At 38.7% G+C, this 14616-nt stretch overlaps 1 protein-coding gene across 1 annotated transcript in view; it reads right to left on the reverse strand.

The window, feature by feature from the left end:
• Positions 1 to 2418: 2418 nt before the first annotated feature.
• Positions 2419 to 14616, reverse strand: part of LOC111220677 (gamma-aminobutyric acid receptor subunit pi-like) — a 46142-nt gene continuing 33944 nt past the window's right edge. The window contains exons 6-10 of the mRNA XM_022743850.1: positions 14039 to 14121; positions 9373 to 9510; positions 9031 to 9183; positions 6885 to 7075; positions 2419 to 6632 (exon numbers count right to left, since the gene is read on the reverse strand). Coding sequence (XP_022599571.1) covers positions 6270 to 6632; positions 6885 to 7075; positions 9031 to 9183; positions 9373 to 9510; positions 14039 to 14121 — 928 coding nt within the window. The 3' untranslated portion in view covers positions 2419 to 6269. The remainder of the gene's footprint in view (positions 6633 to 6884; positions 7076 to 9030; positions 9184 to 9372; positions 9511 to 14038; positions 14122 to 14616) is intronic.

A 14616-nucleotide genomic window follows, 5' to 3' on the forward strand; every position in this document is an offset into this window, starting at 1 on the left:
CAGAATTAGCCAGCTATGGACATGTCACACCTTTTTACTCTGTTATACTAAAAGCAGTCATGTGGAGCTTTTAAAATGTGACAGGCTTGATGTGCAGAGACACAAATGAAACAAGTGGACAGTATGGCAGGCCTCAGGACAAAACACAAAGGTGTTATTATGGATGGCTATATAGAACTCTTTCCAGAATCCATTATCCATATCCACAAACACACACACACTTGCACCAAAATCAATTCTTTGCGTGCTTTGGAAAGGTCTCATCAATTCTGTGACAATAATCTCAATGACTTTAGACATTTGTCTGCTAGGCTAGATTGTAATTACCCGCAGCCTCTACCTCCTGCTACTGTCCATTTGATTACACCACTATTGATATTCCATGGACTGTGAGGAAAAATGATTGCACACATTATTTCACGTTCCAGTGCGACTTTCCCAGTGTGACAAATGGAGTATTGGCCTCACTCACACTGATATACTCCTGATCTGTTTTGATGCGGAGATAACTTTCCCCTCCATGCTCCTTCAAACCAGATTCAGACTTAATGTCCAGCAGGGAGAGTAACAGGCTCTGCAATATGACTCATCTTATCAGTTTACTGATGTAACTAATATTTGCCATCCAGCCATAGATTCAGCCATGATACACATACACTATGACTGTAAGAAAAAATGTCTGGGTTACTGTGAATCCCTTTGCAGCCATGGCGTTCAGTCAGTCACTCTCTCAGACTCTTGTATGCCAGTGTAAGAATGTTAGCTTTGAAGATATCTATTTTATACTCTTGACAATGGTTTGACACTGAAGTTGAGAAAAATGACATTTTTAATGCTGCAGACCATTTGAGTCAGAAGCAGTTACAGTATTTCATGATTTCTTCGGCTCAGATAAGTTAAGCTTTTGCGAAACTCTTGCTGAATTCTACCTTTTTAAAACACAAAATTACACAATGAAGGGTATTGTTGATCCAGAGAGGCAAATGCACTCACACTATACATATGCACTGCATTACTTATAATGTTGACATTTGTTTAGCTTATGTCTTCACATATTTAAATATGTGTGTAACAACTATTTGCTGCTGTTTAATCCTACACTACTGTGGCACTTAATGGAATAAGTGTAATTTTGTCTCATAAGTCCTTATTTATGTATTTATTATATAATGTATTTATTATCAGTGTTGGGAAGTTTTCTTTTGAAATAGAATAGGTTACAGATTACTAATTACCCTGTTAAAAATGTAAGAAGTAATGCAACTGTTTTAATTACGTCATCAGAGTAATATACTTCATTGCATTTGATTACTTTTCAGTACCATTAATTCGTCTGTAGATACACTGTAGAAATTGTGCAACCTAATAACTTGTACAAGTTAATATTTTCTGAAAACACAATGCTGAATTAAGTTAGTAAATGATCTTAGGTCTCACACCTGTATCTACATCTACAATCTATATCTATGAAGGTTATCTGTAGATATGCCAAAAGAAGGTTCTTGCTCAGCCGAAAGATGCAAAGCAACACAATGAATGTTATATTGTACATGAAAGCTTTTTACCGAAAATAATGATATATTTGGATGTAACCCCTTTGTAATCACCACCATTTTGATTAGTAACACTAATTTAATTTATAATCCAATTAAATGTGACTAGCTACCCTCCAACACTGATAATTATATTCTGTAGGTAGAGATAGGAATGTTAAAACATACTGTATGCATTTGTTGTCCATGAAAGACTGAATTATTCATTTATATTTCTGTAATGGATTGTTGTGGTGGCACGTACAGCACAGCCTAATGAATGCAGTGGACATAGCCTGTATATCAACACACTGCATTCATTATCAACACCGTATGTCAATCAGATCAAAAACACAAACATCTGCAAAATTTGTTTGTTTTTCACCATCTCAATAAGAAGAAATGTAGTTCATATTCATACTTGTTGGTAATGAAGTCACTTAAAAATTCAACTACTTTTTTTTTCCCACTTGGAACCACCAGAGAGCAAAGTGGTCTAGTACATCTTTGAAGGAATGCATATTACACAACCACAATACATACTTGTGTGTGTGTGTGTGTGTGTGTGTGTGTGTGTGTGTGTGTGTGTACTTTATGATGATCTCTGATCATCTCCTCACTCCATATTCTGCTCACTCAGAGTTAATGGTGCTGCAGGGAATTAAAACTCACATTCTACTCCACTCCCACTGGGACACTGCTGCCCGAACATCTGCAACACACTAACACACACATTTGCATGTCTGCGGGAAACTGCTCTAATCTGCTGTACCCCTAATTTAAATTTTGGACACCACATGTTCAAGTTGCTTTCTTGAATTATGATGTGATTTTAAGAAACTAATGTTACATCCCCAATAAGTGAACGTGACACTTTAAACCTCTTTTTATTGCTATCATTCATATTCATACACCAAATAAACATGCATAGTGTTAATATTTATTTACAACAGGTTAAGCAAACTGATACCTATATTAACATGGTATTACAGTATATAAATACATATCACATGAAGATGTCCAAGGAACTGTGAGGTTGGTAGCCAACGTCACCTTGAGGCATTATTTTACACGTCTCACAACAAGAAAAGAAAGGGCAGTCCAATGTAGTAGCCATCTTCCCCTATTTTCTGTTGCCCAAAAAGTTGCTGAAAAGTTGCTTCAAATATGTCCTGGCAATGTTGCCCCTAATGTTCTGTTTTGTAACTTTCTTTCGGTAATGTTCGCACCTTCCTTGGGTATTCATAGCCATCCAAAATACTGTCCATTCAGAGCAAACCAGCCCTGATAATGTAGTTGTGACCATGGAGCCATAGGACAATTGATACTGTCCAGACTTGTGTATGGATCAACTTTACCACCGGGTGGAAAAAATGTTCTATTTGCATCCACACTGACAGAAAGCTTTAGTGGTTTCTCTTGTAGTTCTTTGGCTCCATAATGGCATTCATTTCTTGAACTATATACTGAGGAGATAACTATCAAAACTACAACCGTGGTGCTATATTGTATAAAACCTGACAGTCTGTGTTTTATCACACTGACCTTTTCAATGGGTCACTGCTCACTGACATCCACTGAGCAGGCGCAGCTCAGTCAGTGGCAAATACACTGTCACTGATCACTCATCCTTTCAGAGAATTAAGTTCAAATAACTGAAAATGAGAACAGAAGTTTGAACATCCTGCACTGACCCCAAATCAAAGGGGATCAAAGCAATCAAAATGTTTAATTTAATCCTTTCAATAGCCTCAGCTGAGCGGTATATGATGATTCTTCTCCATCATGTTAAACCAAAACAAAATCAAACAAAGCTGAAGAAACAAAAGCACTTGATAATCATGCAGGAAGAACAGAAACTAAAGTAAATCCTACTTTTCTATAATTGGCAAGCAAAGAGAGCAGTCAAAAAGTCTGATAGTTGATGGCATATTTAAAAATAGATAAAAACATGAGAAGCAGTGCAGTAAAATATGAACATAAACAGTTTAAAAGGCAATGAAGCACAAATAGATATTAACGATTTAGCCTTGCATTATGTTCAATACGCATTGAAAGGTAGTTTCTTTAAAATGGAACTTCTGTGAATTGCATTATGGCTAAAGGGACTGTTAAATCCAGCTTCCATTTAAATTGAGTGAAAGTATGTCACAGCAATATTCAATACAGCAATAAACATGCATCTCTTTGTTCAACTGAATCCTGTTCTCCATCTGAAATATGAATTGTCATGTTCATCTGCTTATTGACTGCATGCTATTTCAGAGTTCTCCTATGAATAACGATATGATATTAACATTTGAAAATGCAATTAGAATATCCAACTAGAAGAACTGAGGGCAAACCAAGAGGATGGGTGAAATCAATAGGAATCAGTGGTTCTTTGGTTCACGTTACTGGTAGCAAACATACTGAATCACCTGAACTTGAACACTTGACACTCACAAAGCAGAAAATGACAATATCTTAAAAAACTGAGAAAGGGAGTGATATCTCAACTGGAGCACATCCAGGCATTTTACCGTTTGTTGACATCCTGTTGAAATAGTTTGGCTATTTCATTTATATTCATTCTTTCTACAATATCTAACACATCTAATTCTGCCTACTACTTTTGTTACAAAAGGACAGTGAGAAACACTACCTGCAGCCCATAAATAAAAGAAGTACTACATATTCTCTATTTCACTATAATATGGTAGCCTACATGACTGCTCAGGTGTTGCTCTGCTATATCTTCACATCTATTGTACCTACCCAGTTTGTATGGAACCACAAAGTGTTCAATAATACTTTTTATTTCATAATGTAATTCTTTAATGACAGTGTTGTTTTCACCAATCACCACCCCCTCACAGTTCAGCCAGTCAGATGCAAAAGTCTGTGTCTCTCTCTTAGGGATATTTAAAATCACAAACCTGCTGAGGCACCTTCTACTTAGCCAATTAGCTGCTGTTGCTAATACTGGCGCTTCATAATCCCAAGTACATAATCCAAGCTCACAATTTGTAGTGTTAGCTGGCTATCTTAATGTAGCCTTGTTGAACTAAATAGAGAGAAAGAAAGTTAGTTATTACTTATTACACTGAAAATGTAGCATTTTGAATTAATTATTATTTTAGCACTTCTGGTTCCCTCATCCTGAAGTCTATCGGGTTTTGAATGGGATTTTGGTTAGATGGCTGAAATAAGGTTTGTGGTTAATGCAAACTCAGTACATTTTCATGTGTTCTTCTTTGACATCAAATATGTAAGTGAATATCTCATGACTGATATCTTTAAGCTTTTACATTTGTTAATTAAGGGTGGTTGCTAACAAGTAGCTAAATGAGACTACATAGGTTGTCATGGACATTAAATGTCATCATGCTGTACACGAAAACCGATCTACTCACCAGTCCACCTTTACAGGCTCATTGTGTTGCTACTCATGCTTTTGCAAACTATTAATAACAAAGTCTTTTTTAGAGAAGGTAAGAGTTAAATCAAACTACAGGTTAGAAGTTAAGTGGTAGTGATGTTTAAGTCACGTGACCGTGGTGTAGTTCGTTTATAGCCTAAAATTTGGTTTTTACCTCTGAAATTGTATTTAGGCTTCAAAAATAATAGAAGTTTTGTTCATTTGTCAAGATTATTATGCTGAACAAAACATTTAAGTATCATAAACTTTGTCACAGAGCTTATTTTCTGCATTAATCCAAAAGCTGATATAATGTAATGCCCCTTTTTGTTCAGGAAACCAGGATGATGCTAACTAAGGCACTCTGTGATAAATAGCTCTATTTATTAACATGATGCATTATGTATTTATAGCATGTTGAACACTGTGTAGTTCCATTAGTTAGGTGGGCAAGTTCCCTGCCTTAGGGAACAGCAGAGCAGATTTGTGTGATGACAAGTGCCATAAGACTGTTCATGGTGGCTAGATTTCCAGAGTATGACTGAGGGTATCAAAGGCCACTACATTTATAGTGTCAATGAAAAAAATAAATCCAGGCAAAGAGAGACAGTATTTCTCTCTGAATTAAAAATAACTCACAGAAGGACAGAGAAGAAAGGGAGATTTCAACAGTGAGGAGAAATGATCGTCCTTGGGAGACTGGTTTATGGTTATTAATACACTCTCTTGTTGAGTTATTTTTCGACCTCCCTAGTTTCTCTTTTTCACACTTCTTCTGCAATCTGTTATTTTTCACTTTAAATGTTGTTTCTGCAGGCAGAAATGGAAAATAAAGTTGTAAAGCATCAATGATCAATCTATCACAACAGGCATTTACCCTCGCTCGACAGTGCTAGCAAATTCTGTCATAAAACCTTGAATTACACCTCCATGTTCTCTGTGTCAGACATTAACAACCTGCACAATGATACTATCACAAGAAAGATGATTTTTCTTCTTTGTAAGCAAAGGTCTTTTTCATCTCAAGGTGAATCAGAATTTACCAAATCTTGCCAGTCAATGCCAGGTATGCCCACTGTTTGTAATGAAGCCAGATATATAAAATCTGAAGCAATGACTTATACATGTTATTATAAAAAATGGAGCTGTAGTCATGAGCATTATTTCTTCCCAAAAACAATCCCATAATAGTATGCTACTTTGGTCATGAATCCAAATGTAGAAATTAAACACACTCATCTCAACACATCTAAATAACACATACAGTAAAGTACACTTCTTGTCTACATACACTCTCTGTCTCACACTCTCTGGTACACATTGCACTAGAGCATATGCTAGAAGTACAGATAATATGTCCAGTAGAGCAGGTTAACCATGACAAAAGACAGGGGGAAGGTGACTCTGGAGTAGTTGTCTATGTGGTGGGGGTTCTCCACATGACAGCAGTTTATGGAGCGGAGCACTTTGCGAAGGGTGGCCAGGACAGTGAGGCACCAGTTGGTAGGCTCCGGAGGCGACGCCTCAGGCTTAGGCTCACTGCCCGAAGGGCTGGAGGGGCTGACAGTGAGTTCTGTGGAGGTAGGAGCTGGGGGAGGAGTTGCAGCAGGCTCCTTGCGCCTTTTGGCTCTGGAATGAGTGGAGATGGTGGTGACGATGCCGTTCATCTCATCGTCAAAGTCGTGCATGTGGTGGCCGTACTGCAGGGGAGTGAGGGCAATAGATCGAACAAGTTTTAAAGGGAAACAAAAACATGATGCTTCTAAATTTGAAAGCTTGACAAACCTCTTCAACTTACCTCAACGTACTCATGATGACATGCTGCTGATGATGACAGTGATGTTCATGAGATGAAGATGACAACGACCACCATCATGAAGACAATGAGTGTGACCACAACAACAGCAATGACCTCAGCAATGAACAAGACAGTATAGTCAGGAGGCTCTCACCATGATCATGTGTGAGTCGGTGTATGTGAGCGTGCAGAAGTGGGCCACAGCGTACTCGATGAGCGCTCCAAAGATAAAGCTGAAGCAAATTCCCAAGTAAACATCAATGGCCTTGATGAAGCAGTTGGCATTGGGCAGTGATGTGCGGGCCCCCATCATCAGAGTGGTCATGGTCAGCACTGTGGTTACTCCTGGCATAGAATACACACAGATACACTGGTGAACTATACTTGTATAACCAACTGAACCTGTGGACAACTCCCCCAAATCTTTGTAAGAGAAGGCTTAAGAACTCCAGTTTGAACTGTTGGTGAGCAGTCACTGTTGACTTAAATGCACTGTATGTAACTTCTGTCACTTGGGGTCTCTCACTAAAAACAAAAACAAAAGACGGTGTTGGGTGTTGTTGTTAAATAGTGTGTAATCATGGGAGTTGTCTTCACCACAATTGCCCTAAGCTTCTTCTGGTTTGGATTCCTTCAGTGTCCGTTGTTCAGGAAGTTTTAACTAGGAGCTGAATTATCCACAGAGGTCTCATTCTCTCCAAATCAAACAGACCTGGTGATTATAACCGGTAAAAACACTGAAAGCAGTTTCACATTAACAGTCAGTGATTCACTGATGCTATAAGGTAGACATGAGATGTCAGGGAAGGTTTGGGAGCTGAGACTGCAGCTAACTTTTGTTTCGATTTTTTCTCTAATAACTTATGAACTAGACATTCAGGAGGTTTTCACTGGTAGCCAAATTATCTGCAGAGGAGTCCTCCTCTCCATAATAAATGGACCAGAGGATTAAAACCGGTATAAAAATCGAATAAAGCAGTTTCACTTAAAAAAATCAGTGATTCACTGAAGCTTTTCAGCAGACACAGGACGTCTCGGAGGGGCTGGGGGCTGAGACTGCTTACCTTTGTCTGTTTGACAACTTATTAACCAGACGTTCAGGAGGTTTTTACTGGCAGTCAAATTATCCACAGAGGAGTTCTCCTCTCCATAACAAACAGACCAGGGGATTAAAACCGGTAGAAAACAGTGAATAACGGGGTTTCACATTAAAAATCAGTGATTCGCAGAGGCGGACACATAGACATCTCATTTGCCTGGCTTTTTTCGCTCGTAACTTAAGATCCAGACGTCCGATGACTAAAATCATTCATCTGGTTAAAATACATAGTTGAAAACTAGCAAGGTGTAAAAAAAAAAAAAAAAAAATGTGGCACAAAACTGGATAAAAGTACATTTTGAGCTTCTGGCAGGCAACCACAATGCAAACATATTCGCACAGAGGACATGACGTCATTGACAGGCGACCAAATGAAATGTACTGTTACCATGATTGAAATCACATATTTCTCTATTTTTGAGAATTGCTGGAAACATTTGGGATAATGTAAGTACACAACTCAAAAAAATATGACATAACTTTAAGACATCATAGAATCCCATAAACTACATCCTCGTAGAGGTCAAGCAGATAACTGTTGTCATTCTTCTGTACCCACATCTGTAACTCTGTAGCTTATCACATGTCCTCAGAAAAAATTTTAGTACTAATTTTTTTAGGAAATATGTCAATTTGCTTTCTTGCCAAGTGTTAGATAAGAAGACTGGACTGGAAGCAGCTCGACTGCCTTTCTCCAAAGTTAAAAATATGCCTACAGTTCTTGTTTGGTCAGCCTCATAGTGATGACGGTACTCCAGGATTAAATAAATGAGATGCTAAAGTTGCACATACACTCACAGTCAAGGTAAAAAAAAAAAAAAGTAGTTGTGTAGTTGTTTGTTTTGAGAACTTATATCCAACAGTCCCCCTGGAGGATTGGTAGATCTAATTCAACAGAACATCTATGTTTGGATGTTCCCACAAGATAACACTAGTGTCACACACTCTCTCTTCAACTGTCAGCCCTCTCAAATGAAACCCAAACCAACATTTGTGTTCAGAGGAGAGCAAACATGTCTTTTATCTGTGTAATAGTAAACAAATAGTGATGACTGATGAAAAAGAGAATTAGGTTGGATTCTTTCTCTTACAACAATAGTAAACAGCATCTACAGAGAGACACAATACACTGATAAGGTTTGGTGCAATATAGCAGTACGTGACATTTCAGGGGAAAAGAAAAAGTTGTTTTGCTCCATACCTATACAAATACGTGCTGGAACAGAGGACAGGGAAATCCAAAAGGAAACCCATGAGAGGACCACCAGCAGGCTTGAGGGGACGTAAGTCTCCAGTATGAAGTACAGAATGCTCCTCTTCAGCTCAAAGTGGAAGACCAGCTTGGGGTAATGGCCTTTGAGAAGAAGGACAAAGTCAGTCAATGTACTTATAGCAGATAACAGAAAACATGTGGTGTGCTTGAGAAATCCCACATAGGGGCAGTCTAACATTTAACAATATTACACTGCTGTTTAAACATTAGTCTAGCCCTGGGAATAACACTACGGAGTGGTTTCTCATCGTTTCTCAATCTTATCGTTACCAGTTTCATAGATGGCCTCTGAGACCGAGGTGTAGTGGTCCTCTACTGTGTACTGAGCCAGCTGTAGAGTGTCTAAACCACTGACAGACTCATTTCCTCTGGTCCAGTAGAACATAACATCATTAATGTTGTAACCCCCTGTAAGAACAGAAAGAGAGGAAAATAATTCTTAGTGAGATCACAGAAAATAATATAAAGTTGTATTAATCAATATTTTTATATTAACAATTGCTCATGCAAGTGTGTGTAATATGAAATTTATTAGTTTCAGTAAAAAACCCTCAGACAGTCATCACCAATTTTTTGTTCCTTTCGTGTCTACACAGTTGCTTTCAACTCACTGTTTTGATTTTACAGCAACTTTATTGTTTTGGTTCAGAGTTACGGTCCAACCCTATTTCTGACTGCAGCAGGCAGCTGTTTTCAACAAAATGTGGTTGCATGCCTCCGCCAAACAGTCCAGTTGTGCTTAATTAGCATGTGAATTCTTGAGGTGTGGCCAAAAATGTGTTTTGTGAGGCCAGAGTGACCTTCTTTGACCCTCAAATTCTAATCAGCTAATTCTTGAGTCCAAGTTCATGTTTGTATCTTATTTGAAAAAATTCCCTCAAGGCGTTCCTGAGATATCGCGTTAATGATAATGGGTCAGACGAATTGACAACCTGAAAACATAACAAAATTATAAACCCACTGTATGAACCTACCAAGAACCTAACAGAATGTGGACAAAGATAGCAACTGGTGATCAAAGTGGAGCCGTTGGAAGCTAAAGAGCCATATATATCCTATAGGATAAAACCAGGCCAGCTACAAATTACATTTAGGCTGCTGAAAACTGAACTCCAGATGAATGCTAATGTGTATATAGACAACTGTTTGTGAACATGTTCACCATAATACTTCATAAGATGATAATATGTTAACGTTATACAGTAGATAAAACTCATAGCTCATTATATTTTACACATGGGAACGGTTTGTGGCTCAGTGCGTTGTGCAACAGCAGCTTGACAGATGAGCTGTGATATCAGTTACCCTTAAATGGCCAACACACAGTGCAGATGGAAATATGACCAGCACATTACAAATTAACTAGAGAATTTCTATAATTTATAACGATGATGATGATGTTGAAATCATTTTTCATCATTTTTTTTTAAAGTAAACCCCAAAGTAACAATGGTGGGAACTACTGGGAATGTTAATTGCTAAAGTCTGATCCTCTCACCGTTGAGTTGTTTGGGATTGCAGCTCGTGGTGGGTGGTAAATTCCCTCTAATGCTAAACATCAACACAAGAGAGATATCTTGCAAGAACCAAAGGGAATGTGAAAAGACCTTTGAAAAGCTAATGTAAGACATCATGTTTCCCTAGAGAAGCAAATGGGTAAGGTCTACACAGTGCAACACTCAAAAATATATGCTGCTAAAACAACACATAAATTTGGCATAGTATGTAAGTGCAACAATCTGACTTTAAAATATGTTAATGTTTCATGCACGTAGTTATAGTCACAGTGGAAACAGGAGATTCTCCCATTATTCACTGTAACACAGTCTGACACAGAGAGATCCAACAGGAATTGCTAATGGAAATGCATTTGTGTTGTTCATTCAATTCTTCAAAGGGGGTAGCAAAAAAGAAAAAAGTCTTGATGAAGAGCTTAACTCTTGCCTCATACCATAACAGACTAATCATGCATATTGCACTGGGCCCTAGAGAGCTGAGATAACCCAAATAAAACTCAGAAAAAGAAGACATGCAAAATTAACATGGTCAAAGATACCACAGCTGAGTGTGGTAGTGCTTCGGATATAGAACAGTATAACCACAGTAGTGTCAAAAAATAATAAGAGGTGTGGTTCTAGTGATAAAATTATAAAGGACAAAAACATGTGATTAAGAAGGTGAAAGCTCCTTGGTGTATTTTCCTAAGTTATCTGCAGAGGGAGCAAGAGAATAGGAAAAGTAAGAAGTACTGTTGGCTGAAGCTGGAATACACCTCTGTAATCTGTTGTACACAAGATGCAAGTTAATTTTCCATCACTCTCCCAATTTAAACACACATGGAGCCATGTGTTATTGACCAGTATGAGACATGGTGCTAGGAGACAAGTCCCCTGATGAAGGGCAATGGTGACTGTGTTGCTGAAAGGTCCTGTAAATCCATTGTTTTCTCTCTCTTAGTAGAAGAACTCATTATTTTCCTGACCTAAAGCCCTGACATTACTGTACAAATTAAGAGACACAGATTGGTAATGACGTGCAGTGCAATAGCATGGAAAGAGTTGCATGGGGGTACATTCAACCTTCCAGTGCCCTGTGGCCTCTTGACAACAAGTAGCCACTTTCACAATCGAAGAGTTTGAATTGGGCCACCAAAAGTTAAATTAAAGCAAAGATCACAAAAGACTGTGACTATCCTCTCACCCTTTCTGCTGTCAGAGCACTCTAAATGCCCCGCACCCTCCCACAACGACACTCTCTTTAAACCTTCCTCCTGTGCAGAGGATCCACTTCTGGCACAGCATTAAAAGAAATAAATCCTTGCATATACATCTTCATAAAGAGACACAGCAAGACGGAGATAGAGATTCAAGGAGAGGAGGAAAGCAGAGAGAGACAGAGAAAACAGGAGAGAAAGAGCAGCAGGATCAGAGAGAGAGACTGTGAGAGAGGCTGGAAAAAGCAAGAGAAAGATGAAGATATTTTGCCTGGAATGATTGAAGCAGCGGAGGAAGGATCCATCATCCTCTCAGTTACCTAACTTTAACCTCCAGATGTCTTTTTGTCTGCTAAGTGGGACTGGAGCTGCCGTTATATGTTTTATTTAGCACCGAGGTCCTGGTGGGCTTCTGGCAGGGATCAGACTTAGCTTAGCCTGACTGGCTGTCATTTAATAGCATGGAACGAAAGCGAGCTGGAAAGCAAAGATGGTCGTTGAGCGAGGGAGGCTGGGGGGGGGGACTTTTGCTTCCTTCCATCCCTAGTGCTGCCAAAAAAATCCATGCTGTCATTTAATCTAATCTTGCTAATAATTTGTGTTAATTATAAACACACTGCCCCTGCATTTCCCCTTGAAAACACTGAACATATGTCCAAATTAGGCAAACCTCCTCTCATTTCAAGAAAATATCAAGAAATCAACTGAATTTTATCAAAAAAATGATTTCTGAGGCCTCCTGGTAGAGGTGTGAATTCCTATAGTAATATGAGTTTAAAGTATTTGTAAGATTAGGTGGGCTTGGGATCAAGGGATGACCGTAAAACATGGTGCCAAAGGGCTTTTGGGAAAGAAGGCTGTTATGAGAAGCATATTTGCATCATTCAAGGACTGACAGTATAATTTATCATTTCAGGAAATATACTTGATTTTTGGCTGAAAGTTAGAGGAGATCAATATCAATCAGATGTCTATGGATTAAAGTGCCCCATGAAACTTTGGTGTAAACAAACAAAAGTTAAGTGAACATACTTTTGGTTCCAATACACTCTGTGTATCTGTGATGTGTAACAAAAAAGTGTTGAGTGCACTTAATTTCTCATCAAACATTTGCAAAGGCATTTTTAAATATATTCTAAGTCTTTACATTCATGTTTTTTCCTGGTAGTTTTTTCCCTGCCTTTTGTTTATATATTGCAGAGTGTTTTTCTATGTTTACTTTGCCACTGAACGTGGTGTCTTTGTAGGAGCGGGTGGTGGTGATTGTCGCTTGAGAAGAGCTTCAACGTTTATAATGTGATAATACAGCCTCTGAGCAGTGCTATGTCTTCAGGGTAGATTGGAGGCTACAGTGAGTCGCTATCAGAAAGTGATGAGAAAGACCAGAGCGAACTGGTTAGCATGCTAAGTTAGCATACTAACTTAGCATGCTAACTGGAGACAGCTGTGGGTGAGTACAGGAATGAAGTTTGATGCTGAACTCACAACGTTTCTTCTAGACTAGTAAGTTAACAGCTGTTAATGCTAATGTTATCTATGTAGCAATAGCAAAACTTACAAATAGCTCCTTTTAAAGAAAAAAATGTTATGGTATAGATGAAACAAACAAGGTACAATGTGTTCCATTAGTGAGATTTGAGGTGTTAGTAGCTGGATTTCTCAGTTTTGGAGAAAGCCAGGCTAGACATGTACACCATGCCTTCTTTATGCTAGGCTAAACTAATGGCCTCCTGCCTCCAGCTTCATACTCAACAGACACACGTGAGAGTGGGACTGATCTTCTCACTCATCTAACACTGTGAAAGAAAGTAACTAGGCATATTTACCAAATTATTCATTCAAGTTAACAGGGGGTACACTGTACGAGTACTTTATGACAGGCAAACATAACCTTGAAACATGTCTTCATCCTTTAAATTCAACAAATGACTCTATGAGGACTTGTTTTTTGTCCACATAAGGCAGACAAGTCCCCATAATTTGACTGTGTAAACAGATTAAGGTCCCCACAACATGAGGAATACCTGAACCACACATACACACACGCACACACACACCCACACACACAGACCCCAGCAGTTTAGAAGATGAGAGACAGTGATCTGTTTGATCCTTTGGTTTGATCAAGATTCATTTGAAATCACCCACCAACACCCAGCAACCCTGCCACAGCCTTAAGCTGCAGACGTCTGATTCTCTTTATTAAGTAAGAAGTGTCCTTACAGCTCTCCAGTTGTAACGTGCAGGTCTGCTTGTCCATGGGATACTTGGTCAGATCCATGTTGCAGGCCACAGTGGTGGTAATCCTAACAAGCAGAGATGATGTTGTTATTAAAAGGGGATTCCATGAAACAGGATACCTGCACTAGATGTTATTTTTGCATCAGTGGTTGCAAATCATACCAGGCGTTCATTCAAACAAATAAAAGAGGAGATTTGTGAATCATTTTCCAGCTCTCTGGCTGCAGCTGTGCTGTTCTAAGGAATCAGCTGGATTAGGTTTTGGTTTATATGAATGTGTGTATATAGTGTATTAGGCATGAATTGAGCCTTCTATGGCACATGGAGATCTCTTTACATTGCTGTCATGTTGTAAATCTGAGCCATTATGTATAACCCCCCCCCCATGATAGTTACAAATCTGCCATTAGAACAGGAAGACTCTCTCCCATGTGACCACTTTTCCCTTTCATTGTGTAACCAGACCATGTAAAACTATGTACTGTATGCATGAAAAGAAGTTCAGCACCACTGAGCTAAAGGACTGAGTGAGTCAAGTCAAATCACCATGGACAGCTATT

The sequence above is a fragment of the Seriola dumerili genome, unplaced genomic scaffold, assembly GCF_002260705.1.
Source record: "Seriola dumerili isolate Sdu_G_001 unplaced genomic scaffold, Sdu_1.0 BDQW01000073.1, whole genome shotgun sequence".
In the NCBI taxonomy this organism is placed as follows: Eukaryota; Metazoa; Chordata; class Actinopteri; order Carangiformes; family Carangidae; genus Seriola; species Seriola dumerili.